This window comes from Rhea pennata, chromosome 8 (genome assembly GCF_028389875.1).
Source record: "Rhea pennata isolate bPtePen1 chromosome 8, bPtePen1.pri, whole genome shotgun sequence".
Lineage (NCBI taxonomy): Eukaryota > Metazoa > Chordata > Aves > Rheiformes > Rheidae > Rhea > Rhea pennata.
In genome coordinates, this window is record NC_084670.1 from 24,616,818 (window position 1) to 24,644,644 (window position 27,827).

General features: G+C 39.3%; 1 protein-coding gene across 1 annotated transcript in view; it reads right to left on the reverse strand.

Annotated features, from left to right (window-relative positions):
* Positions 1–27,827, reverse strand: part of NR5A2 (nuclear receptor subfamily 5 group A member 2) — an 89,150-nt gene that overhangs the window by 6,037 nt on the left and 55,286 nt on the right. Inside the window, exon 6 of the mRNA XM_062581135.1 lies at positions 24,457–24,604. Within this exon, the coding sequence (XP_062437119.1) occupies positions 24,457–24,604 (148 nt within the window). The remainder of the gene's footprint in view (positions 1–24,456; positions 24,605–27,827) is intronic.

The following is a 27,827-nucleotide window of genomic DNA, read 5'->3' on the forward strand; positions in this document are numbered from 1 at the left end:
TTTAGCTGATAATGTTACAAATGTTATTCAATAATAATTTTGAGTTTAAGTAGATGTTTTTCCTGTGCTTTCCCCCTCCCCCCACCTTGGCATTTAACACCTGATAAAGGCACATGATTTGGTTTTCCAAATATTTCCTTCTGGATAAAGATAGTTTGAACACTAATGAGTTAACTTGGTGAAACCTCAGGCGGTGCCAGTGTAATTTGGCTGAAGTCAGTGGTGTACACAGAGCTCAAAACACACCAGTGGTGCTCTCATAGAATTCTTCTTTCTTGCCTGCTTTTTAGGATTGGACCGTCTCTTACCAATCTTTACATCGGTTAGTAACAATTTAAAGTACACATGTTTAGGCTTAATGTAAGAAATCAGTTTTCAGGGTTTAGAGGCTTGTAAATTAAATGAGCAGGAATAGGTCTCCCCCTCCCACCCACACACCCTTTAAGTCCTAGCAGCTAGAAAAAGCGTTTTGTGTTGCTACAGTAAGCATCAGTCTCTTATCTCTTCCACTTTATTCACTCAGGGACTAATTACCAACTTTTTACATGAAACAGTCTTACTGCGAGCTCACAGCGGGGCACACGTCTTCTTCTATCTTTACTGGAGAGTAAACCCCTAGGTCTTCTGGAATATATTATATGTTTTACAAGAAATAGCAATTGCTTTTCTGTCAAACAAAGAATTTTTGTTCTCTATAGCTTACTTTTGATGATTAAGACAAAAACGTTATTACAGTGCGTCAGTATCTTCTCTACAGTCACAGTAAAGATCTACTATTCCCACAAATCCCCCCAATTTTGATTATTTTATACATCTGCTATAAAGCTGTGCTTTAAGCTGAAACTGCATACAACGTTCAGCCCAAGGAAAACACTTTTGCATATTTTTCCCAAAAATGGGTCTGGTCTTTAGAGGGGAAAAATATTTAGGTTTCAGAGAGATTTTCTCCCTCTCATATTCTAAACATGAAATATGGAAAATTTGGTGGTGTATTAATCTGTAGAGAGCTTCCCTTGGTCTGGGAATTTTGAAAAGAAAAATGAAAGAGAATGAGAGATTTAAATTTGAAAAATAGTAACTCCTTAGGAGCAGCATAAATATTTTCCAGAGAAAGCTGGTTGATTTTTTTCTGCACATTTCTCCTATCAGATCCTTCCAGGACCATGAAAAGCAGTGAGCAGGGTTAGACACACATCCCACCGGTCCAGCTCCCTCTCTGGATTTTGCACCATCACAGTTCCTGGTATTGCAAGGATGAATTCAGGTTATGTTTAGGCTTCTCTGTGGGGACAAATTTCTTGGTTTCACAAGACTGGTAAAAGTCTATAGATACTTAAGGCAATAAGACTTGATACTGACCCAGGATCTAGCTTCCCTTCCCTATAAGGAGGAAAAAAATGTAGGGGCACGTTGAGCTAGGTTCCACTTAAGGAACATGCAGGACTTTAATAAAATCCAGCTGACCCCAAATGTTTTGCAGCTCTTCTTTGGAATGACTTTCCAACAGGTTTAGGTAAAAATATGATGTATTCCAAATGCTGGTGATTGATTGTTTTTTCACCAGGGTGTCCTTCAGGCCTGATCTCCAAGAGGTTTGTCTATTTTTTCCAACCAGACTGACTGGCCTAATAAAAAGTATTGCTTCCAATTAAAAAATAAATTATTTTATCAGATAAAAATACAATGGGCTTCTGTAGCCTGAAGTTAAAGTTCCAGTCAGGGGCTTTTGTATGAGGCTAATTCCCATCTGACCTTGAAAATGAAATATGTTAATAGAGATGAAGGTTTTTTTCCCAGAATAATTCAAAGAAGGGGGATTGCCCAGGACTGAGATGAGGATCCTTACCAAACAATTCCTTCCTCAAAAACATTTTTTCCTAGTTCCCTTGTCTGCTTTCTTCTAGCCCTGCAAACTTTTCAGGTTACAAGACTTAAAAAACAGGTGGATTTTGACATGTGAATAAAAATTGGTTTTTGAGAGCAAGAGCAGTAACGGTTGATGAACTGCCAGTCTCTGAAGATTACCCGCAATTCTCCCTCTTTGCAACTAATGGTAACAAAAACAGTTCAGTATAGCACATCTGTCATCAAAGCAGACGTATGCCATTCTATACCTAAGCCTCCTTGACAGAAAAAATACTATAATAAGGGGAGTTTTATGGTAAAGTTAAGCTCCTTATTGCAAAATTTGCCTTGAGTTCATTAGAGCAAGGGTATGCTAAGTATTATTTACTCAAAATGCATCTGAAACAGTTTTTGAAATATCTATTTGTTAATAAGTTGTAAGGTGCTATATCTGGCACTTCCCAAAACATGAAGCAAAGCCTTTATGTTATAACAACAGCAATCACTTTCATTTTCTTAAGATTCTCAAGTCCAAAGCATAGAAAACTTTCCTGTCTTTAGAAGGATCCTTTCTTGGCAGTGGCTGAGCTATCTATAACAGTATAACGATCAAACTCGGACTGTTTATTAGGGTCATAAAGTAATTTTCATGTTCAGTTGAACATAACATCAGATAATGCGTACATTGTTTTGAAAATCTTGATTAAATTCTGCTCTAGCAATGTATTTCTTTTGTGCATAAGTATTAGGCAAAATGATGTATTTTTTAAAGCCAGAATAAGATGCTCATGAGAGAACAAGCTGTAATTCTTAGTCTGATTCCTGTTTTATCCCCTCAGTATTTGATCTTGATGGACCTTCAGTTTGTTTCAGACCAACTCAGAACTTGATTTAAACACATTTTGATGTTTCACAGAGGTAGGCTTCTTTGTCGTGTATTTAAAATATTGAAGCATACTTCTGTTTTCACATGACTATAAAATGACAAATTTTTACTCAGCAGATCAGCTCCTATCTCTTTTAGGAGTCACTTATTTACCTCTGTGAACAATTTTATAATTGCTTTTGCTTCTGTTAGCTCTGCAATGAACAGGGAGCTATGGGGCCCTAGGCTGGATTCCTCTGCTTGTGCGACTGTGGGATCGTTTTGCTGGATCCCAGTTGCTCCTGTTCATGCAATACCAGTGATGACAAAGGGCAAAGCCTAGTTTGATCTCTGGAATCTTTATCACTGGTGATTACTCAGGAAAAATAAAACAGCATGATTTTCAACAGCTCAGGATGAGTTTACTGACTTGAAAGTTAAACAAACAAACAAATCTCCACCTGCTTCTCATGCTGGCACCCCGGGAACCGACATCCTTATTACTTCCAATAACGCGTACGTGATACGGCAGTCACAGAAACGCAATACAAACAGAAGCCTGCCAGGCCACTTTTTGAGGAAGAGTTTCACACAAGCCCTGAGCCAAAGTCCGCAGCCAGCTGCACCCTTAAATACAAAGTCCAGCGTTTTTCGTTGAGCCTCGCGAGGGCAAAGCGTGGCGAGGCACAGTAGCACAAGCAAGGGTGTGCAGACCCAACTGGGAGAGCTGCTTAAAGAAACCGTGGACCCGTCCCAAAGAGGCCAGCATGGACCAGAGGCGCCGAAGGCCAAATCAGTGATTCCAGACCACTGGCTCAGTCGTCTCTTCACCTTAGTGATGCTTAAACTCTACAGCTACCTTACTTTTACTTTTTAAAGTTTCCTGCATGTCTGGAGTTATGTCCCTGCTGATGTCCCAGACTTGCCCCTGTTTTGGATGAGCTATGCAACACATTGCTTGGCTCATAGCTTCCCTCAGCTGTCTATCGCTTGCTGGCTTATTCGGTGGGTATGTTCATACATGCTTAGCATTCACCGGTGGGATTAGGTTGCACACACAAGAGTAGCTGCTGCTTTCTCTGAAGATGCAACAGAGTAACAGGAATTGGACCGGTGCTGTTCCTCTGCTGTGTCTTCAAAGAAATCCCCCAGGCAATTAGAGTTTCCCCCCTCCTTGGAGAGCAGTCTTAGCCACTACTGGCTGTAGCTAGTACTGCGGCTGGTCTCAGTGAAGGTTTGCAGCGGTCTTCAGGTTGAAGCTGTGCTGCTGCACGGAGAAGAGCATGCAAGAGACTGCAAGCCAGATTTTATAGCCTGACTTCGTAGGCTAGCGGTGAGGGAGTCTGCATGGGCTGACATGGGTTTCCAGTTCCTGCTTCCAGGATTGTTTGTATGTTTGATCTAGCGACTGCTTAAAGTAAACTACAGCTCAGTCTTCGAAAAAAGGGCTCAGTGTAAGTCTCTCCTTTCTGGGGAGAAATTCCCTAACCACTATATTGTGGTGTCATGCTCGTATTTGTATTTTGGCACATGTAGAAAAGCTGGGACTGCAGTGATTTAGGGCAGAGAACCTGTGAAAGAACGTGAGCCAGAAGTTGCTCTTCCTGCCTCCTCATCTAATCACAGATCTGTAGTTTGTGTCTGGGCTGGGTTTGTCTTCTGAATATTTAGTTGGAATAAGCACAGAGAAGAAGACTAGTATGTTAAATATCACGATATTGTGAGGCATCAAAATATGTACTTTAAGAGCAGTCAAATCTACTGCCATGGCATTAGTTTAAATCACACAGTTACTAGAAAAAAGTTTGATAAAAGCAGAAGATAAGGCTTCTGATAAAAGAGCTAAGAAAACATAACCAAGTAGTAAATTTATTGGATCAAGTGTTTTCCCTGTTAATTTTTGAAATGTCTTTTTAATCTTCAATAACATATGGACAATACAGGATTGTTGGTGTTTCAAGGGAACCGGCTGTCAACATCTACAATTTGTAGGCCCTGAATAGTTTAAAATATCATAAATATTTATGAAGTGCCCGGGAATAGGGACATCATACAAAATCCTTGAAGTTAGGAACTGAGGCAGAAAGAGTGTTGCATATAACTAGCAATAGCAGACACTAGAATATAATGTAGAGAGAAGCAAGGAACAATATATTATTTTGCTGAGAAGAAGCTGGATATTTAGGGAAAAAAAAGAATGGGAGATTTTGGAAGATTCCCTTCTAGACCATATTTGCTCTGCTTTTGTTTAGATGCTTGCAGCTTTTCTGAGTTACTGGACTTCTCTTTACCTTTGTGCTCATGAGAAGTTAGAGCATTACCTATCCTTTCCCCTTCTATCCCTTTTCCCTACTACTCAAGTGCTGTTTAAAATAGGAATAATGGGCCAGATTAATCTTGGAGATATTTCTACTGCCATCACTGGAACTACACCAAGGGGTAATACAGCCCTAAAAGACGGAATATAAATATTTTCTTAAAAAATATCCTGTATAAATTTCTACAGTGGTTAAAGCACAGAAGTGCAGCTGCCACTGAAACCCTCTTGAGAAGCAGGCTGTATCCTTTTATAAAGCCCATCTGTCTCTGCAGAGTATAAAAAATGCATGATCATAAAAAGCAGTGTTCCTTAGGGGAAAAATCTCTCTGTGCTAATCTTGTAGTCACTTTACAAAACCGTTTTTAATCCCAAATTTGCATGTGATTTTCAGTCAGGAACTTTTGTGGTTTTTGCAAAGTTTTCTTATTCCATTAGAATAAGATATGAGGTACAGTTTGTTCAGGTGGCAAGTCCAGACTATGAATAAACCAACGTTATCATATGAAAGAGAATTAAACAGGCAGATCCAAGTGGGGATATATTAAGCCAAATTTAAGCTCCAGTAGTTGAATTTAGCCTGTACTAGATGTCTGGTTTGCCTCAGGATAAATTCAGCTTTCCAGCTAATCGACTGAGGAAAACTGCCTCAGGTATGATAAAATTTACAAGAGAGCTCAGTCGAATAGTTCTTGTTATAAATACTAGCTTAAAGGCATTCTTCTGGTCTTTGGGATCAGAACTGTATTTGCATTTAATTATTATATTTCAAACTTTTTTTGAACTTGGTTAAAAATATTAGGCTAGTCAATTATATTATTACAGTGGTTTACAGATAAGAATAAAACTTTATACCACTGTATCACTTTACTCAGTGAATTTTGTTTGGGTTTTTCATTCTGTTTAGATCCAAAGTCCCATAGGAGCAAAAATTATTACATTATCTTTTTTTTAAAAAGGAGGAAATATAGTTAAGCAAAGATGTTTTAGTGATACACTAATCTCAGAAGTATGATACTGTACCATGACTTTCTATCAGTCATTGACAAATAATCTAGAATTTTAAGGCTTTTGCCTTATGAGACAAGACTCACTGTGAGACAATCAACCAATAATATTTTCTGTCATATTGCTTTCAAAAAAGATTAAAAAAATCAGCATTATGTATGATTTCTTTAGTTTTATGTATGTGCCAATATTTATGCTAACTTGGAACTGATCAGGTTCTTTCAGTGAACAAAGTTCTATCAGTGGAAGCTGATTCTAGTTTAGAAAGCAAATGAAAAAAGTAGTCATCTATGCCTGTGTAAGATATGGGACTTGAAGATCAGTAAAAGGACCATTTTCATGTATACTTGCATTTAGACAATATAAAGCAAAATGCCATTCGTTTAGTTGCTCAACGCTGAAAGCTGCAGAACATTTTGAACCTAGTAATGTGATTAAAGAGGCACTTAAATTCAAGTGAAAAAATACATACAGCGTGGCTGTATGAGTTTCAGCCAGCAGAGACGCTGGCTTGCTCGAGTTTGGAAGAGAGTGGTTTCACGGGAGCAACCGAAGTATTGCGGGCTCACGGGACACTTTCACGGCCGGACCCGAGACAGCACCAGGCTCTGGCTGGAGAATCGGCCTTAGCCTTAGCATTTACTCTTGGAGACCTGACAGGACTAGGGATCAAAGTGAAAGACAATAATTCCAAGAACAACTACCTGGGTTCCAGAACAAAACAAAAATCTATTGTCAAACTGATTTTCTAATGAGCTTGTTAAAGCCAAGCCCTTATCAATAATGTTTGGACATCATGTAAATTGCTAATTCATTTACATGCCTGAGGATATGTATTTTATATTTGAAGGACAGTAAATCTATAATGAGATTCATTTTTTTTTTTTGATCTATGTGTACTGGCACACATTGTAAAAGAAGCTACAAAGATCCTGACCAAAGGAATCCACCATTTCCTATCTCAACCGCAGGAGCTTTACCTCTCTGCGTCATTGAAGGAGTGCAATGAGGTGCATCCAGAACACGTTTACTGCGCGCAGTTCCTGCGGTTCCCTGACATACTAAGCAGCATTGTCCAGGGTAACTACAGTAGTAACAATCATGTGACTGCTGTTAGCCAAACATTTGAATTTTACTAATTTTATTTACAAGAACTGGACTTTACTACTGGCATTTACAATTATTTGCAATGTAGGCATTATAACTAAAGAGCTCATGAGACCAGGGATGGCACATTGAGGTGGTTGTCGGTAAGATGCTGTTTCTATTCCACGTCAAATTAGTACTGACAAAAAATCTGCTGGCTTAGATGAAAAGCGTTCGTAAGTTTGGAGCCACCACGTGCTTGGAACTGTGTGCACCTGTCACCAAATCACCGTCACGCGTGGCTGCGAAGGGCTGGGGAGGTGGGTACCGCTTAGGCATGTTGGTGCTCCGCACGGAAGGACGAGGGGGCGAACAAGCCCAGAGCCGAAGCGCCCTCGTGCCTGCCCGCGGTTCCCAGCTACACCGCAGCCAAGCCGCCCGCTCCGTGGGAAAAAGCAGCGCTCCATTCTCCGGTGCTCTCAGTCCGGCTTTCATGGACACTAAGTGCAAGTAAGGTACATAACTCCCTGCTGCAGTATTTCAAAGCATATTGCTTCTGGTATTGCCTATTGATTTGAATGAAAGTTGCAGATTTCCTTTTCTCTCTCTCTCTCTCTTTTTTTTTTTTTTTTTTTTTTGCCATGATACTATTATGTCTATGCTTAGTTACAGAAATGGTTTGGAAAATATGAGTGACAGAAGCCAGTTTCAACCAGTGATGTCTGCACTTTGCAAGGGTCAGTGCTGGCGTGCAGAAAACACTAAAGAAAGGTGCACGGGAGTGATCTGCCTTTTGACTCTTCTTCCGAAGGACTTCAATTTGTATACAGTTGTTCTACATTTGCATTGCTTACCCTTTTAAACATACAAACAAGAAAGCTAAAAAAAAGTTCCCCTGAAAGTCCATCTTGCAACAGGATTGTTGGTCATTTAAAGAGATAGTATAGAGAAGTGTGGGATTATTCCACAGAGAAATCTTCTTAAACCTATGTTACAGATAAGGAACTGAGGGCAGAGAGAATAACAGATTTAATGTCATCCAGGAAATCCAACGGGAATTCAGAACCTAGATCTACTCTCTTTCTTTTCTAATAATTATGTCCTCCTAAAAGTGTGGGTGTGGGTGCATGGGGGAACAATATTTAGAAGATTAAAGCCCTTTTAGAAGAGGGCTTCATGTCTAGCCTCTGCTTCTCTTCACCTGCAGCTCTTGGATACAGGGCACGCTAGGCAATATGTGGGACTTGACCTTACCACTGAAGTTTGCACTTTTTCTTCCCTGGCTGGACTCACCCCACCAGTGATACAAGCACCCTCACGCTCCCGGGGTGCTCTGCCAAGTTCCTTGGGACACCTCACTGAATCTGCTCATAGATACTGCCTCTGTCGCTCAGGGTCTGGAAGGATTTTTAGTTCCTTTTCCACCAAAATCAACAGCCATTGGATTAAGTTCAACTGTAAGATCTCACTATACCTTTCAAAGCTGGTGTATTTTCCCCATTGTAGGAATTTATTTATGGACAGGATTATGAGTTGCCATTTGTAATGATTTTTCTCTGCTTTTCTTTCTTTTTTTTTTGTTTTATGGTAGAAGTTGTATGAGTTAGTACTATGAAAATCGTAAAAGCAATCTGAAATTCTTACTTTTAAAAGTCATTTTTTTCCTGCAAGTCATGTCTAGCCCAAGAAATGTTGCTTTTCTGTAATCCTGCAGCCGTGACAGACAACGGGTATACATTTGATGAGATACTGTTCATGTGAAAACATATGTACACCCTCGTGTTTTAGTTTCAAATTCTAAGGTTTTTCAGGAACAAAAAGTGCTTTCATAGGTGTACATTACCATAGTCTCAAAATGCCAAGGTAATCGCTAAATCTTGCACCAGAATTTGCCTGCCTTCCTTGCAGAAATTCATACTGAATTGCTGGAGAATTCCAAGTGGCCTGAGCATGTTCAAGGCAATATACTCATACATTTACTTTTGTTTCTCGGCTTTCTTGATTTACATTCACTGACTGGAGGTTAACATGTTCCCAGAGGCAAAAACTTATATTTAAACCAAAAACTACACTATTTTTTCCGATTTGTGTGTTGAAAAGCAATTCAGTGTTTTGCACAGTCCTCAGAGCACATCTGAGTCTGCAGTAATACTGTGGTAACTTTTTCACCTCTGTTTTAGCTGTTTGTTTAACTCAGATTATTGGCCTGTTTGCCTTAATCAAGGTCAGCTCATGATATAGACTAGTTTGATGAATATTAACACAATTCTTACTACTGTCCTACCAAACTTAATTAGCTTACAGCAAAGCAGAGCCCAGCAATGTTTTATTTTGCTTTTCATTTCTTAGGTCAGCTTTGGGTTTAAAAAAATACACAAATCCCAGCACAGAAAAGACAAATCAAACCTGACACCTGGAAAAAAATCACGTACTGGAAAAACTTGACATAGAATCCAGTGGTGTCAAAAATCCTAGCTATTTGATATTTCAAATCCAGACATTCTTCATTTAGACCAAAATAACAGATGTTTAGAGTGCACCTTGCTGCTGGTGACTATTTAACAGCTAGGTGCTCTCCTAGCGTGGTACTTTTTATGTGCACAGTAATGAAAGTTCACTATCGATTTTTCTGTAGCTGCTTGTAACTATTATAGTTGATACATCAATAGAAAAGGAAAGCACAATGTTTCATAGGAGGCAGAAAATCAGAGAATACATGATGCTGTGACAGTAAATCATGGCATAATCTCAAGAACTGATATACGGTTACTGCTAACTTGAAACCCATGGCTTTCTCTGAAAAGACTAGCCCGTAATCGCCCAATATGTTCTAACAGACTGACTGCCCGTAATAGTGGTAAAGGACACAGCACAATGTTTCATCTTCAGAATAATGGTTCCTACAACCACAAGCCCGGTTGTTTTGCTGTGGTGGGATCTGTTTGGTGTGTTACTGCAGAAGGAGAGCGAGCGAGTGGTTTGGATGCAGTTTAGTTAAAGGTTGTAGGAAAAAGGATTTTTTTCAGAAAAGAGCACAGAAGGGTTATGTTAAAAAAAAAAGAGGAAGAGAAGTTGTCATTAATTTTTAACTTACAAAAGTCTGCAGCTAGTTGAAAAGGAAACACAAAAGAGCTGATTATTCTTGAGATCAAAATATTGGAGCTGTTTTGTCAAGAAAGGCAAAAGCAGAGAAAATACATTTACCGCAGCCATTTCCAGTTCCCCAGCACCCTGAAAGGGTGCCAAAGGCATGTAAGTAACTGAAAGTGCTTTTAAGCATCTGCTCCCGTCTCTGCCATGTTTTGGGGGTGGGGGGCACAGTGATCTCTGAATTTTGCAGTTTGCCCGCTGAGATTTCTAGCAGGAATACTTTTAAATGCTCAGCTCCCTCTTTGTTCTCTATCTCACCTCTGGTAGTTTTATCTATATTTTTAGTTAACTGTGAGGGTCTTGATTTCCTGCCTCAGAAAAGAGGGGGAGGAAGGAACCCAGGTTAGCGTTAGCTGGCAAGCCTGGAGCGCAGTGTACAGTTGAGGGGACACGGTTCTCTGTAACCTCTTAGCAATGACAGAATATTTCCTGCGACAAGGGTTGTTTCCCAGGACTTCTTTAAGAAGGGACTTGAGTCCAATTCGTGTCCTTTCCAACCTCGCCAGTGACTCCATGCGCTAAAGCCAAGCGTCTCCCAGAGAAGATAGGCAAGCGGAAAGGGCTCTCCCGACCTAGCACCCATCCAGCCTGTCTCCGGCTGGGCTTGGAGGGCAGTCTGCATCGCTTACCATGCTTGGGCTATGGCTTTTCCTCCACAGTGTCATGGAGTGTGTTTATAATACGCATCAACCCACCCGGGTTGATGCACAAACTGGGGATTATGTTAAATGTGTGGTTTTCCTTATTAATTCTTGAATAGTCTCGTAAAGAGAACTCTTAAAAATATCCCTAGGACGATAACCTGGCAAAGATTAAGCTTTTGCCAGGCACATAGACTGTTCTGGGGCTTGTGCAGCTACTTGAGTTTGCCCTGTGCTCGATGGCTCTGCGCAGGGCAGTCCAGGGAACCCTGTCCTGCAAGGTTCGCCGCGGCCCGGGGCACGCCGCAGCAGGGGCGATCTCGCAGGCGTCGGGAGGACACGCTCCAAGCCCCGAGCTTGGGAAAAAGTGCGTTTCTGCACGGTCCAAGTCTGCCTCCCAGCTCATGATCACAGCTGTATTAAAGGCTGAACTGCAAAGTTTTTTTTCTGGATTTTCTTTCATTGTTTCTTTCCTGTTTGCTTCTATTTCCTCACCTTCCATCTCTCACTGGGCTTTAATCATAGCTGCATAATTTCTTTTTCCTTCCTGTCCATTTTCCCCTATTTTCTGGCCTCCTTTCCTGTATGAGGTCCTCCATTCTCCCTCTGCCTGTTCCTCCGCGCCACGTTGCTGCTGTCGCTAGTTTTTCTCTCTCGATCCCTGTTTTGCCCAGTGCAGATTGGCCTCGCCTGCCGCTCTTCTCACCCCTTTTGCAGATTATTTCTTTTTCCATGGCCTTCTGTTTAATTCTCCTTTTACTTGTTTTCATTGTTTCTTTCTAGTATTTGACGTCTCTATTTTTGATCATTCAGGGATAGCCATTGCTTGCCTTTCTTTTGCAATACCCAATTTTGCAAAAGCATCAGAGGGATAAGAGAAGGGGGGGGGGGGAGGGACATTGAATGTTCCCCATTCAATGAGGCATTTAAGCACATGCTCAAATTAAAAATATCGTGTGGTCCCACTAGCTTCATGTTTAAGTTTATTCATTCATTAATATACGTCTTGCTTTCTTAATATGTGTCTGTTTATTCCCACGTTATGCTGGGAAACTTGGCTACCAAAAGCAGTCACTGAAGTAGCTGCTTCTGTCACTTCTGTCAATAGCAGAATAACAACTCTGTATAATCCCATAGCTCCTCTCTTACATGTAAAATACATTCAGACTTGCACCTTAAACATGTAAAATGTATATTAATAACAGAACAGAAATTTCCAAAGCAGAGACAAATGGGTTATGTTTTTTCCCCTTACAGGAACTGTTTAAATGCCATCCTTGCTGGTGTTCTATAAACACATTAGAGAGAGAGAAAGTGCTTTGGTGTTGTGATTGCAGAGCACACTGACAGGGTATTCTGAAATCCCCACCGTCTCCTCACAAAGGCAGCGGTGCTGCCTACGACACTGCTTGGTACCCATGCTTCTGGTTACTTGCCAGATTGGTATCTATCTAACCAAAAAATGACCTATTTTTCTCTTACACATCTAATCCTATTGCTATTTCAAAATCTTCCAAAGTATGCATTTTAGAAAAAAAAAAAAAAAAAAAAACCCACAAAAAGTACTCGCTGAAGACAGTTTAGGCTTTTTGTCCCCCCCTCCCAATGGCTTTCAGCTGTCAGACAAGCAAACGACATAAATCAGTAATAATCAGATTGGATCAAATTCATGTCTCAAATAATGCCATTGTACTCAACAGTTACATGAAGGATGAATTTGTGACATTCATTGCATTTCATGAAATAAAATCAGGACAAATCAACAGTGATTATTAAATTTCTTTATAATTTGGGGTAGCTTATTCAAAAAACATAATCAGCCATGAAACACAAGGCTATCTCTGGAATTCCTGTAAGAATTTTATTATTCACGACTCTGGCATCCAGGCTGAGATAAATGATTAAAGATTTATTTATTAAAATACTGATTTAATTCTTAACTCTAACTTATAACTGCAGTATTCATATTTCATTCCCTTTAATATCTTCCTTGAAGATATTAAAAAATATGTGTTTGGAAACTTCATCAGGAAAGGTAGCTAACTATAAGATAGCTGCTGTCCTGCTTGCTTTCAGCCACCTGCACAGTGTTTGGAAGCTGCATGTCAGATGCCACTAAAATCTGCCTGCTTGGTGAAAAAATGTTTTCAGAAGCAAAGGATAGTTTAATAAAGTCTTCAATCCATACATCCTCACTTACATCTATAAGTAGTTTGAGAATCAGAACTTATTTTCAATTACTTGACTTTTGACACTGGCTGATAGATAAAGTGAAAGGAAGATGTCTTTGCTTTTGTTTCTCTGTAGAGAATTCAGGAAAAGCAGAGATGTGAAAAAACAGGGCAAAAGAAACTCTATTTTATCCTGCATGTTGCACACAATGCTGAATTCGCATCTAAAAATAGTCTCCTAAAAGATGAATTTACAAAGTTCTGCATAGTTTTAGTCCTTCACATGAAAATACAGCAAGAAACTCCTTTCATGCTGAGCAATTACAAAAGGAAAGAATGGAATTTGCTCGAAATCTGTTCAAGATATTTTAAATGAGATTCCTTTTAACCTTGGTCTTTGTTATGATATCAATGGATATTTTAAACGTTATTTCAATTTGGTTGTACTTCAGATAGTATCTTATGCACTCTGGATTTCACTACTATTTACAAAGACTATTATTTTCATTTACCAGCTAGGATAATTGATATATCATTTGAGAGACTTCAAAGCTGCATAGTCAGTAATGGAATCAGAAACAGAGTAAGAGACAAGAGGATTGATTTCTATATTGGGCAATGCAAAAAGTCCCTCATGATGTGATCCACATTCAATTGTTTTCTTTCCCAGAGATTAAAGTAAAAAAGTGGAATAGTTCTCTTCTAGTAGCAGGGAGGAGAAGCCTGGCCACATTGCTTGAGACCCAGGGACGAGTGAAGTGTTTGGGAGCAGACTGGCTCTTTAATTGTTCTCCTGACCCTCACCAGCTCTTATAATAGAGTTATCCCTAGTTTACCTGTGTGGCGGGGGCCATGCAGTAGTAAGGAACTGTACATGATGGCTGACAACAGGCTCCGTTAGAAATTACAGAATTCAAACTTGGCAAATCAAGGAAGTTAGAGGACTCACAATAAATTTAAACATGCTGCCTATGAAATCTACTTTCAGTGATTTTGGGGGCAAAGAGGACCTATGCCATCATCATCATCATCTACATTAGCATTTTGCTCAATGCAAGCCATAGACTTCCATCTAGTAGTTTGCACATCAAATCCGTAAATTTTGCTTGAGGTGTACCAAAATAATTTAAAGAAATGGTCATCTTGATTTCAGAAGTCAAGAGACAGAGACTCCAGTATGTCCAGAGATGAGCTCAGGGGGCTCAGAAAAGTCAGTGATCATCACCTTTAAATTTGTCTACTACCTTTGCCTGCTATAACATATCCCATGCTGTTGATTAGCTAATTAACATATCTAATCCTACGAACGTGTTTTCATGACTTCCACTGGCTGCTAACAGTAGCCACTGTTTACTGGATTAAGCTTTTAACAAATACTGTGTGGCCTCATCATATTACATCTCAATTACCACAGCTTTTCTTTCTTTGGTCTTGACAAATGCTGTTGCTGAGACACCTTTCCAAGCTCATTGCTTCCCTGCCTGTTAGTGTCTTCCCTTTCCTCTGCTGCATCAGACATAAATTGTTTGTGTTCACTTTCAAGGTCCTTTACTAGCGGTTCCTTCCTTATCTATCATCAATCACCCCATGTCCACAGTTCATCTCCTGCCTCTGGCTTGCCCACACTACCATCTCCACTGTCTGCTTGCCACCTTTCCAGACCAAGTACCTTTTTCTGCTTTCTCCACTCTGACTGTCATGCTTAATAGGTGCTCTCCCCCAAAATCTCTTTATTCACCTTCATATCCCTTCTCAAAGCTCTGTTTGCTGTAACACTTAAGAGACCAATCTTGGCTGGAGTGTTGGGATGGTGTCTGTCCTCGTATTCTCTGCCAGTCAACACCTTTCCTTCCTGACTTACTTAGACTGTAAACTTTTGAAGAACATGAGTATTTAAAAATATCACTTGCCATTATGAATTCCTAATCACAAAATTGAAAAATGTTACTATAATTGTTTTACTAGAGCAACAAGTTTGTCACAGTGAAAAGATCCTCCTTGCTTGATATCACATTTTACATTCTCTGGTTTTCATTCGCAGTCTATAGGAAGGGACATTAATTTCAAGAAGTCTTCTATTCAAAGTACTATTAGTTCAAGCAAACAATAACCAAGAATCAAAGACGGCAAATATTCTATCAGAAACCAGTATACAGAAAAAACATACTTAAATGAATCTTGTTTTTATCTATTAGTCAGGTGTCATCTAATAACAAATTATATTTAGTCCCCTCCCTGTTATAAATACATATTGATTGGATTTAAACTGTAAACTTCAGAGTGAGTTATATCTGGTCATTGCTATACTGCTCTGTTCACTAGGAAGAAAACCCCAACACCTACTACCTGGCATTTAATTAAGACAAACATCTGCTTTATATATCATTATTTGCTTCTGCCAGGTCTCTGTGAATAAATACTGAACAGTTGTACCTCCTGAATACTAAACAATTCTTCCAGAATTCCAAATGGTCACATAAATTTTAGGAAATGTTTATTTGTCGTTATTATCCTTAGATATTTACTGTAATTAGACATTAGGGTTGAAATAGCAGCCTGGATTTGAAAGTGGACAGTAAGTATTTTTCTAAATTCAAATATAGTCTGTGGAAACCTAAGGGCCCTGGCTGAATGATAACCGGGCAGAACCCCAGGATATTCCACCAGCTTATTGGGGCTCACTAGGTGCAATCTTGGAAATGCACTTGGGGAAGAGAAGGGACGAATGTATAACAAAGACTGCCAATGGAGTTTGTAAAACTCCCTCATAGTATCAGCCCAGGTATAAATACCTATTATAAATATTATACCTATAAAACCAAGTGTAACAGTATCTGTATATTTACAAATTATCAGAAGTAAAAACTACCGGAGTGGCCATTTTGAACAAGACTGAGTCAAGCTGTGAGTGCTGTGACTGTGAGTAGGAAGCGGCGCATGCGTGGCGCCAGGTTCGGTCCCTGGACGTGTGCTCCATTACAGGCTCGCATCACCTTGGCAAGGATGACTTGGTCATGCAATACTTTTCACTTCAAATTCATAGCACCTGCTTCACATCCTGTGGCTGAAGGTGCTACGTGAAAACACAGTAGTGGTATCTATAAGCTTCTTAGTACCCTGCCAAGGAACCACTTTTCCCATTTTACAGCAAGGAAAACAAAGTCCCTGAAAAACTACAATATTTCCCAATGAGAACATGAGAATGGCCTTACGGGGACTATGCCCCTGGGGAATACTTTAAGAAGAAAAGCATGGAGTGATACCTCCCAGGAGCAGTTGTATCATGGTCAAGCAACTGGGAGTAAGCAAGAGAGAGAAGTAGTGTTTTTGTATTTCAATAGATTTTCCTTCCATTAATTTCTCCAAGAGACTTTGGGAACCATGAAAACCTTGAGCCTCCACTGCATCTTGCCAAACTGCATCTTGCAACTAGAGCAGAATAATATGCAGTGTTGAAGAGCTACCTCCCTGGTGGTTTGAGTCTATCATCTGGTAGTTTAATCAGCTTGTTCCTGAGTTCTGGTACTGAAATATCCTAATGGTGGGGGGCAGACCCCTTTTGGCTAATTCTTGTTTTTTATCAAGTTCCCATGATTACTGGACTTTGCTTTGAGAGATAGTGCTGCCTCTTTCACTGGAAAGTGTAAAAGGCAGATCCATATTTGCTTAACGTGCAGTGCGTTAGTACTGGGCAGGCTGCAAGGAAGGCTGCTGAAATTTGTTACGTTATGCCTTCATCATGCACAAGGTAGCTCCTGTCTAATTCTCCAATCTCATTTAATGTTTGCTTTTTGGACCCTTTTTGCCTGATGCCTCACTAATTCCTTTGTTTCGTTCTACTTTCTCCTTGTTCTTGTACCCTTATGCATCATGACTAGATTTGATCAATATTCTTTGCTATGCTACTTCCAATTGATGCTCACACTCTTATCTTCCTATCTGCATATGTGACATCCCAAACTAAACTCTCAGCAAAAATTGTTGAAGTGAAAATATGTACAACCCAAAGTTTCATCATTGTTTGCTGCTGCAAACAGCAGATTCTTCCTTATCTTTTCTGTATATTTATATTGCAGGCTCACTGAAGCACGGGCTCTGGCGTGTCTGTAAATTTCCTGGTAGACCAATGAAGTTACATAGAGTATATTAAAAAAGGCAATAGCTAATTTAAAATGTTATTTTCGGCTCTAGAGTGTTTCATAACTGCACTGATCTGAATTAATGGAACCAAATAAAAGTGAGCACACGTAGGCTTTGTGATTTTTCTCATTGGATGCATGTTCACAGGAAGCGCCTGCTAGTCTTGTGAATAGCGAGAGTAGAGTCTGTCTCACAAAATGCCTCCTTTCAGCCTGTTTCATTTGCATGAAGATCTCGATAGGAAGCTTTCCAAGACAGCAAATGGTGGAGCCCAATGTTGAGGCTTATTCTCCTCCCGTCTCAGCTCTGACACTTCAGAGCTATAAGCAAGGGAAGATTAATCTCAGAAAAGAGCGTGGACGTATCGCCTAGCGAGGGGATCACGGCGTCCCCATAAGTAACGCCGTGGTTTGCCTGTGACGTCCCTTTCTCTGCTCAAGCAAGAGCCCGCTGTTTGCCACACACAGCGATGACATGTTTACCATTTCTGCAGGCCCCTCTTGTCTCCTGTGAAGTGAGATCTGAGATCAATAGTGGCTCTGCAATTATTTGCCCATTGATAAAGCCTTCGTTTCTGAAATGAAGTGCATTTATCTGCGTCCTGACAGTGATAAGAGAGCAGGACCAGACAGCTGCTGCCTATTCCAGCGTTTAGCTCCGTGGACAGCCAAGTGCCTGGACATGGGTCAAATGATGTCTAACTTTCTTCCTATTGGCATTTCACTTTACAAATTGCTCTGATGGGAGGTTTGACAAATCATCCTTGCTGAGTGCAGATAATAAAAACTAGCAGGACAAATGGGAAGTTTTTGTAAAGAGAAAACAACAGCTGATTTCAGGTTAAGTGACCAGCCTATAAAGATACTGGATGGCAAAATGAAGAGAGATCTGCTGCGTCAGAAGATGACGGAAAGCATACCACATAAGACACTCATTTGCTTCTTAAAACATCATTTTAAATCAGTCATTTAGCAAATTTAATTAATGAAAAGTTGATCTGAGCATTATTTTGTGATAGGACAGAAAACAAAGAAGCAGTGAGACAAATTTTGGTCACAATAAAACCAGTTGGAAACATTTTGGCTTTAATGCGGCCAAGATTTTGCCCTGGAAGAGTGTGCCAAACTATTTCTGCTTCAGAATCAGGGAATTTTATTAACTATTATCTATCAAGCTTTTTTGCTGCTGAAATACATGTATTCTTCTCTGTGAGTGGGAATGTATGGGCAGGAGCGGTATTTTTGATCTTTTTGAAATTATTCATCTATTTGTAACTTGGTTTGTACTGTGCATTACAGTTAAGCAGTCTGTAGCTAGCACTTATTATTTTTAGGTGATTGCTGATCACCATTTCTGTACGTGCTGATCACTGTGAAGCAGGTGTTAGAGCGCTGATGGTGACTCTGCAGGGCGCTGGACTAGCCTCCTCTCGCAAGACCTGTTGACTCCAGAGGGAGCTGACAACTTTGGGCTGCCCAGCAGACCCAAGTCTTTAAGCAGAAATATTCAGAAGGCATGTAATGCAATCAATAAGGCATGTATTTGTAAAGAGGTGCTATTACATTGAAACTGAGTAATTTTTTAACAAATTAAAAATTATTTTGGGCAATACAAGTCCTGCTGATCTTATGGTTTTATAAACCTAGATTTTCTGTCCTCTGTTATATGAGAATACCAAGAAAATCAAGGGAATATCCCCCTCTCCACTGATTTGAGAAGGGATCTAGGGTAGCAGCCTGTCCTCTATGCTCAATGACAGTGTCAAATACAAGTGTGAACAAAGTAGAAGACAAAAATAATTTCCTCAGTTAGAATCACATGTTCAAAACAAAAATACTCAGACATATATGACGAGATTGAGTCACTGTGTCCTTTAAAAAACATTGATCAATAGCACAGAGGAGCTTTTCAAATTTCTAATCTTGATTTAGGACAAAATAATAAAAAGAGAGTTTTCAAACTAATGTCAAATTTGGTAATGAAAACTCAAAGAAGCTAATAAACTGACACATTCATTTTTTCTATATGCAGTATATCTTGATTCAAAACAGCAACTAGTAATGACAAAGCAACATTTTTTATTTATTTTTAGGTCTATTTTTTGATATGAACTGTGGACTATGCACTATAGAAAAGTTAATGTTATTGCTCTGGGATTAGGTTAAAGAAATTGCTGTTACCTTCAGTTCAACTAGCTTTGGGAAAGGCAGGTATGTTTATTCTCATTTAGTTGGATAGTTTGATAAACTGATAAAATGTGATAAACGTATAGAGCTCTCTGAAAGGCAGCTTTCTTAGATAATGCTCTTTTCATGGTTTGGAGATGAGTTCATAAATGTAAAACCTGCATAACTAGTATGAAAAGTAGGGCTAACACTTAAGTCTCCCAGAGATTTCTTCCTTCCTTTCCAATTTTGCAACCTCTGCCTGGTCACTAACCTCCCATCAATTACACAATTATAATTTCTGAATTGTCGTGGCTCAGTCTTGTTTCTTTCTGCTTGAAAATAGACTGCCAAATGCAAGTAAGGGGTCAGGAAAATACAGGTTTTGTGTATCTCTTGAGCTGCTGAATTTTTTGTCTGTAGTATCTTCAGATTGTAAAAAAAACCCTGGCTGATATATCGGAGTTAAACTGTGGTTTGGTGTCCACATAAACTACCTTCACTTCGGCCCTTTCCTTACTTGGAACTAAGGGGAGAGTGCCTTGATGTGTGAAAGCACAGGAATGACGCTCCCACGAACAGGCATATTGTGGGGTCTGCAGTTATGATGCAACCCTCCGCAAAAGAAAGCTTGGTAGAGATCACTGCTGTCAGAACTGGTGTCCTGATTTACGTTAAAGCAAGCTAACACCTTAAGATAATTGAAACGGAGATTGATAACAGATATTGCTATTTCTTAGCCATCTAAGGGGAAGATTTCTTTCAAGTAAGTCACGCTATTGGAGGGATTGCTCCTTTGCAATGAGATGCTTTTGCTTCAGGGGTCTAATTCCTCTTTAAATATATCATTCAATCAGCATCTAGGTATCATTTGCAACCAAGATGGATCTTGGATGCAAGAATTCAGTCGTGTCTATCAGAGATCAAGCTGGGGAAGAAGCGACTAGAAGACAGGTTAGCAACCATCATCATAGGGTATGACTGCTGTATCATAATCACATCCAGCCAAAGCTGTGACAGACAACTACGATCACAAGACCCGTTTCTATTTGCTCGTCCGTGGTCCCAGGTGTCAGTCAGATTGGCTGGTTTGCATAACGTTGTTCTGGTTTGTCATGAGTGAGGCAAGCAACCCACTTGTTTATGTGCAGTGAAGAGGTACACAGCTGGAGGGCTCACTCATTGGAAGGTTGTGAGTCTCCAGAAGAATCCTGCTGGATTAGTATAAGAGGTTGCTTTGTAGATCATGTAAGTGGATGGCTATCAGAGTAATGTGATAGAATTTAAATTTAGTTCAAACTTGCTATGCCTTGACAGAATAATTGATTGACTGTTGATGGTGCAGTGAAGTTCAATGATCAAGACAGTCACCCCCAGTGTGCTTGTGATGATTGTGCTGGTTTTAAGAACTGATTTGTTTCCTGTTGACCCTCACCCTATAGGAGAACAAGAGAGAAGGACTGATTCAGCTGAACTGATTTATCTGATGAGAATGATAGTTCAGGTGTGATGGACTCATTGCTGCCAAGGAGAGGCAGTGACTGTTGCCAGGATGGTGCTGATGGCATGAGGAACCACTTATGGTGGACAGGCAGGCAGTCACTGATCTATGAAGATCCACAGTCATTTAGGGGGACTCTCCTATGTACAGAGAGGTAAGAACTACCTGGCTTACAAAAACAAACAAACAAAAAAAACCTCTGAGTTTTTATAACTGATGGAAGACACTTAAAAGTTACCTAATTCTAAATATATTAATACTAGAAAGAAATAAACTGAGGAAATGTCACACTGTCTAAGGAACTAGTTACCAAAGTATTCTGTCTTATCTGACTGTCGCTGAGTCAACCGCATCATTGCGTTCCTGGCAATGTGGTCAGGAGGGCACAGACAGGCTAGGCAATCCCTGGGAAAAGGACCTGAACTGAGGTGCCTGGACAGTATCACCCACTAGCGTGGGGTTGGTGTGACTGTAGAAAGAGTTGTGCACTGCTAGCCGTAAACGCTACGGTACAGATGTATCTGTCTAAACTTCAACAGCCTCTTCTTTAATGCTACTATCAATCAAAAATGTTTTCTTGTACAAACCCTTTGGAACCTCTGACGAGTAAATAACTAACAATTTGCCTCAAATGTTTAAAATCTAGAAAGCAAGACTGCTATGATTTAATTGTATTTTGAAAAATTGTTCATGCTTTGGGTTTTGAAAACTATTTTACTCTTAGTTTACTACACTAATCACTTCTGAAATGTTAGAAAAAAGATGAAGACAAAATTCTTTGCCCTTAAGGAGATTGCAATCCTGTGAAGACACAGACTATACAGTACAGCCGTGAATAACAAACAGCCTTAGAAGGCATCTTCGTAGCTGCACAGTTATATATATATATATATATATAAAAACCAAACAGCTGCCTTCTTAATAAATTAATTCTATGGCTTATTGACTTCACATTGCCTTTGAGAGGTTCTATATAAGATATATATACACACACACACTACATATATATATATATATATATAAATATACTATATGTACTGTGCAATAATATAAGGTTTACTGGTTTGGTTAGCACTGTGGCACAAACATCCTTAGAAATGTAAAAAGTCTGCTATGTCTTGAAGTGCTTCTTATTTCATTAAACATTATAGGCCCAGATTTTCAATAAGAGCCAGCACAGGTTTTTGAAAAATTTGTTTTGATTAAATGATGTATTTTTGGCCTTACAACCAGTTTTCTACTGAGATGCCTAACAGATGTAGATATGTGGCAAATGCACCCAGATACTTAGGTACAGTAATTGCTCCCAGTAATTTCAGAAGGAGTTTGATGCCTAGCTAGTTTTGACAATCCTGTTGGATGCCTGCCAGCGTTGTTAGGCACTTCCATGTCTCTAAAACCTGACACTTAAACCGTTGAAGGATGTGAGCAGTCGTAGTAACTTAAGCCAGACTATTTGTTCATAGGTTTGGGACCAAACTTCTGTACTTAGCTGGAAAGGGTTTCTGTGTTTTTCATTTCAGTTTTGTCATGGTTCTCATTAAATATTAGCCTTAGTTCTGTGGGTCAAGTGGTAATGTCTTTACATTCGACTCTTTGCAGCATAACATCTAGCTTTGGCTGTTAGCAAGTTGAATTACGCAGTATGACAAATATTGAATTAATCAGTTTCTGTGCTATTTCACTTCTGTATGCAAGTGACTTGATTACAAGGCTCCTCTTAGGAGCAGAATTAGCTCTTTCTACAGTAGCATAAATGAGATGAGAATGGGATAACCTGGCTTGGTACAAGCTTCCAAGATATATTTGCCCACCTCCTTTTGAAGTTGAGCACATCACCTTGCAGAATTAGGGTAAGAACTAAAGGAAGAACAATTCCTAAATGAATTAAAAGTATGTTGATGAAAGTCACCAAATATAAGGGTCACCTAAATGTGAGTGTTTTCCAAATGCACTTCCCTTATTCAGCTAACTTAAAATATCCCTGAAGTGACAGGAATTTTCTAAATATTTTATCAGAGAAAGGCTACAAGGCTCTTCAGACATTTCTGTACCCTGCCCAGTAACTGGAAAGCCTACTTATTAGGAAATCTGAATTCTTGTTTTTCATCAGATTAATTCATAAAACATTAAAATTTCTGTAATAGATGGTTTGCTTTTCCTTCTCTGAATCTAAGACACAGGAAGAGGCAAAACCTGAATACAAAAGGTTAATAGTTACCGGATAAATCCATCATGTCTTTCTGGGGTTCAGAATATGCATGGTTCATTAAACTCAATGCTTTTAACTTTATTTTTAAAAATAATTCTTATTTATTTCTACATGCATATACTGTACCCCTAAGTATCTCTTTTTAATGCTGCCTTTATTTAAAAGGAGCTTCATTTAAAGTTTTCCAAGGCAGGTTCAAATTCTATAAACACTATATGCAAGGATATATTTAAGATAGCAGTTGATAATTTACAATATAACTAAAACAATTTACCGCTTTTAGTTTAAATTCAATTGTATTATGCTAATGTATTTGTAGAATTTTATTCCTTTACAGAAGAACTTTTAAAACTGAAAATTTAAAAAAAAAATTTACTCTGTCATTAACGCTGATACTTCTTTCATTTCTGTTCTTGGCTCAACAGTTCAGTCTATGCACACAAAATAACTTTTGAGTAAAAACGGAATTTTGGCTATGTAGAGGTGGTACAATCTGATCTTATTTATGATTTTACGTCTCTTCTTTCAACTGTGTGCCAGTAAATAAAAATTCACTTGGCCGAAGTTTATTTAAACCAGCTTTATCAAACCAACAGAGTGCAAACCTAAAACAGAAGACAGGCAGAGAAATCTGTTCCTCTGAAGTCAATAGGAATTCATCTCCTTAATCCCTTTTTATCCCTGGTGGTGATTTTTCTCGACTGATTCATTGAAAGATACTGATTTAACTAATTTGTATTGCATAGATATCTTTCCCATTCTGAGTCATTTCCACTGGTACAAAACAACCTCCATTTAAAGATTATTTCCTAGCTAGATCTGTCTAAGCACTTCAACAGTGTCTTCCACTGTTCATTTAAAAACTATTAGTTGCTTTCCAGACTTATGTGTTGCAATGTGACAGCAATATACTAACAAGATTGTTTATACTTACCATTCAAATACATTTTGAAAAACAGGTACGGTTCATCCATATCTCATCTACTCTATGGGACTGCGCTCAGTATCACAGAAAATATGCCATTCTATATTTTTCCACTATGCTCTAGAACTAATAATAGAATTTTATCTGTGTTTTGGGATATTCAGAAAGTGCATACAGACAGCATATAATATTCTGTTAAATTCCAGGTGTTTTAGGAATCATTCCCACAGAAGTCCACTTTTAATCCTGCTACACAATTTTCCTGCAGTTGATATTTAAAAGATAATCCTCAGACTAATATGAACCTCACAAAATATATATCAAAGTTATATTTTGTTCTTTCCGAGAAAATGAATGAAAATAAAAGATTTTATAACAAATAATACCAATATCAATAGTAAGTAGCATATAAAGAGTAGAATTTACCTACCTAAACTAAACAGCACCAAGAATTTGAGACATACAAATTCTCGCAGATCGAACTGCAGGGAACGAAGCTTTGCTACTAGTTCTTGTGCATGGCTCATAAGATTGTTGAGGGTGGCTCCAGCTTGAGATGCTATTACTGAATAATCCACCTGTGAAAGAAAATTATATTTCTGTATGATTATCAGACCCACAGAATCACTTTAGAATGTGTCAAGCAATCCCATGTAACTGGGATACTCCTGGACAAAAGAATCACTCTCAATTTAATGATGTCATCAAGTCAAGATGATTTTATATACAAACCTATTTTAGCATAACGGAATACATTGAAAATATTATTAAACCATATATCTTAATGTTATGTCACATCACTGTGAATGCTGGTTTGTCTGCATTAGCTTTTTTAAGAAGCGTTATATATGACTATTGTTTGTGACACCCATATCAGTTTGTTTGATTCACTTGGTGTCTCTTGTTCTCATTTTAAGCGTAGGATCCTGTGGAGGGAGACTGATGAAGTCGGCTTCATGCCTACACTGGCTGCAGTAGTCCAGAGGGATATAATGGTATTCCTGGGAAACGCTCCAGTGTCCACAGCTTGGCCAGAAACATCTATCCAAGCCCAGAAACGTCTGTGGGTTCCAGCAGGAAACAGAGCTGTTGTGAGGGTGGCTTCTTCTCTCCTGCTACGCAGAATCCGGTTGTTTCCTGGCGTTAGTCCCGACAGACTTGGTCGGGGAATTCCTCCTCTGCGAACGGAGGAGGAGCAGCAGGAGGTGCGCGCAGGTCAGGGGCAGGTACAACATCCCCTTCAACCGCCACCGTGAACGAAGCAACTGCGCGACTTCAGGAACCGGCTCGGCCGCGGTGCCCTCGGCTCGGCCGCGGTGCCCTCAGCTCGGCCCTGTCCTCACCAGACCATCGGACATCCCGTGCCCCCGAGGCCCCGCTGCCCGGGGGAGCAGCGGGGCGCTGCTCGCTCCCGTGGCAGATCGCTGCTGGCCAGCCAGCGCTGAGCAGGTCGTCGGCAGGTTTCGAAAACGTCCTTCTTGCCTGGCCGCTCGAGTGCTTGCGAAGCCTTTCCGTTTTAGGAACCTCCACAACAGCACGGAAACCGGCAACTATACTTCATATAACCGCATAACGCGGTTACGTGAACGATGGCTGGCTCTAAGCAGAGACCAAGCGCAGTGGTAAGTGCGCACTTTGGGTTAATGATGTGTTTAGAGCATCGCTGCCCTAATCCTGTCTTTGAGACCTCCCATAATAAAGAAGTTAATAAAGAAGGGCCAGGTATCACTAGAAAAAATATAGACCCAAACTGCAAAATTCTATCTTTCCATCACTAATCCTTTAAAATCTAATTTTTAAAATAATTGTTAAGGAACATTATATTATGAAACACCCTTTTCTGATCTTAAAACTATTGAACTGATTTTGCTCAAGCATAAAGAAGAATAAAACGAGAAAGAAACCCTGACTTTCAACCTGTCAACATTTCAACCAGGAAAGATAGATAAGTGATTGAAAGGATCTAAAATAAGTTCTCCTAGTGATAACCTTAATATAATCAATAGGTTACTGGCTTTTAGATGTTTTATTTATATGTCACTTAGCACTTCCCAGACATTGATTGAAGGCGACTGTACAAGAAAAATGGAGTTACATTTTTTTTGTGTGTATATTAAGAATAACACTGCCCTAATTCTGCAGAGCACTTAAACTTGTGCTTAAGTTTCAAAGAAGTCAAGTGATTATGATTAAGAATTCTGTGAGATAGGTTTTATTGCCCTCTTTTACACTTGGGAAAACCGAAGCAGTGAGATTAAATTACTTATTCAGGGCCAAAGAACTATGTGACAAAACTAAGATGCAGTCTGTAGGACTCCCAGCCATACTTTCCTTCATAAACTAATCTGATATTTCTCTCTTTCTCTCTCTCTGTATATATATATTTACATTTAAGAATATATGTACTTCCATAAATAAGTAAAAGATAGTAACACACCCCAGATACATTCTATTGGAAGAGCAGTTTTATTATGATGACCTGATTTAACTACTTCCTATTGAGAAGCTGTTCACATACAAGGGTCAACTCATTCACAATTTAATTTCCCCTTTGTAACTGTAATGCTTTGTTAAGGGGAAAAAAAACCTCAAAAATCCCTCACCAAGCTTCCAGTGTGTGGGGGGAATATGCTATTCGCTTCATAATAATAAGTTAAGATGTTTAGATGTCAAGAACATGACTGGCCTTACTGCAGTGATTATACCATAATGGAAAAACCCAAAAGGTGTCTGGATCTCCCACCATCCCTCTACTGGAGAGCTCTCAGGCAACCTGCTACTCTTTCAGGTGCATTTAATATTTGCAGCACCAGCAAATTTGTCTGGAAGGCAAGTCCTCATCTGCCACTCACCAAGAGCAGGCTGTATTAAATTTTTATATTTATTGACATTTCATTACCATAATTGACTGCAGTTGGTTCTCTAGTAGAAGGCACAGGGCTGCCTCCTAAGCAGGAGAATTGGTCCCTTGGGTAGGATTTGCAATTAAAAACAACACAGAATGGATTTTTTTTTATTGTGTAAATATGATGAGTTGAATTTTCAGCTTTAACTAGAGAATACTGGGTGTAGAGAAGCCTTTTTCAAGAGTGAGCAAAATTATGAGTCAGTGGAAAGACGACCCCCAAAGGTGTCAATCAGTTTATACAAAATCAACTGTGCATGAAAAAGCCTCAGTTAATGTCTATTCTGAAAAAGTGGTCACATTAAACAGTGTGCTGTCCTGCTTGCTTGGTCCTGTGCACAGAAATTGATACTAAAAGGCGAAATATTTCTTTTGTCTCTAATTCATGATTAAAAATGCTTTTAAAAAGCAAAGCTCAAAACAGCCTGGACCTTCAGCAAAAATTGCATACTGAAGTGATAGCATTTACCTAATATTGCATCACAAATTTCACTTGGTAAAAACCAAACCCACAACTAAAAAGAATGATGATTTTTGCTTCACAATTAATTGTATGACATTGAACAGTTGGTTTTGATGTTGCAGATGGTATGTTGACTGACATTTTTGAAAACAGAAGCTTCAGGAAAACTTCCACATTACCCAGTTCAAAAGTAAAATGCTGGGCATTAAGTTATGCCTGCACAGTTAAATAGAGGTGTGAATCCCTCAGGTACCAGCACACAGGGTCTTACATGATGAATATGGTAATACTGAAGAAATACTGATAGAGGTTTAATTGGGTTAGCTTGGTATCAAAAAAACATAGACAGAACAGCACTGTGTAATTTGCCCTGCTGCTTGTTCTAGTGTCCATGGTTGCATTTTTGGTGCTTAAACTTGCTGAAGATTAGGAC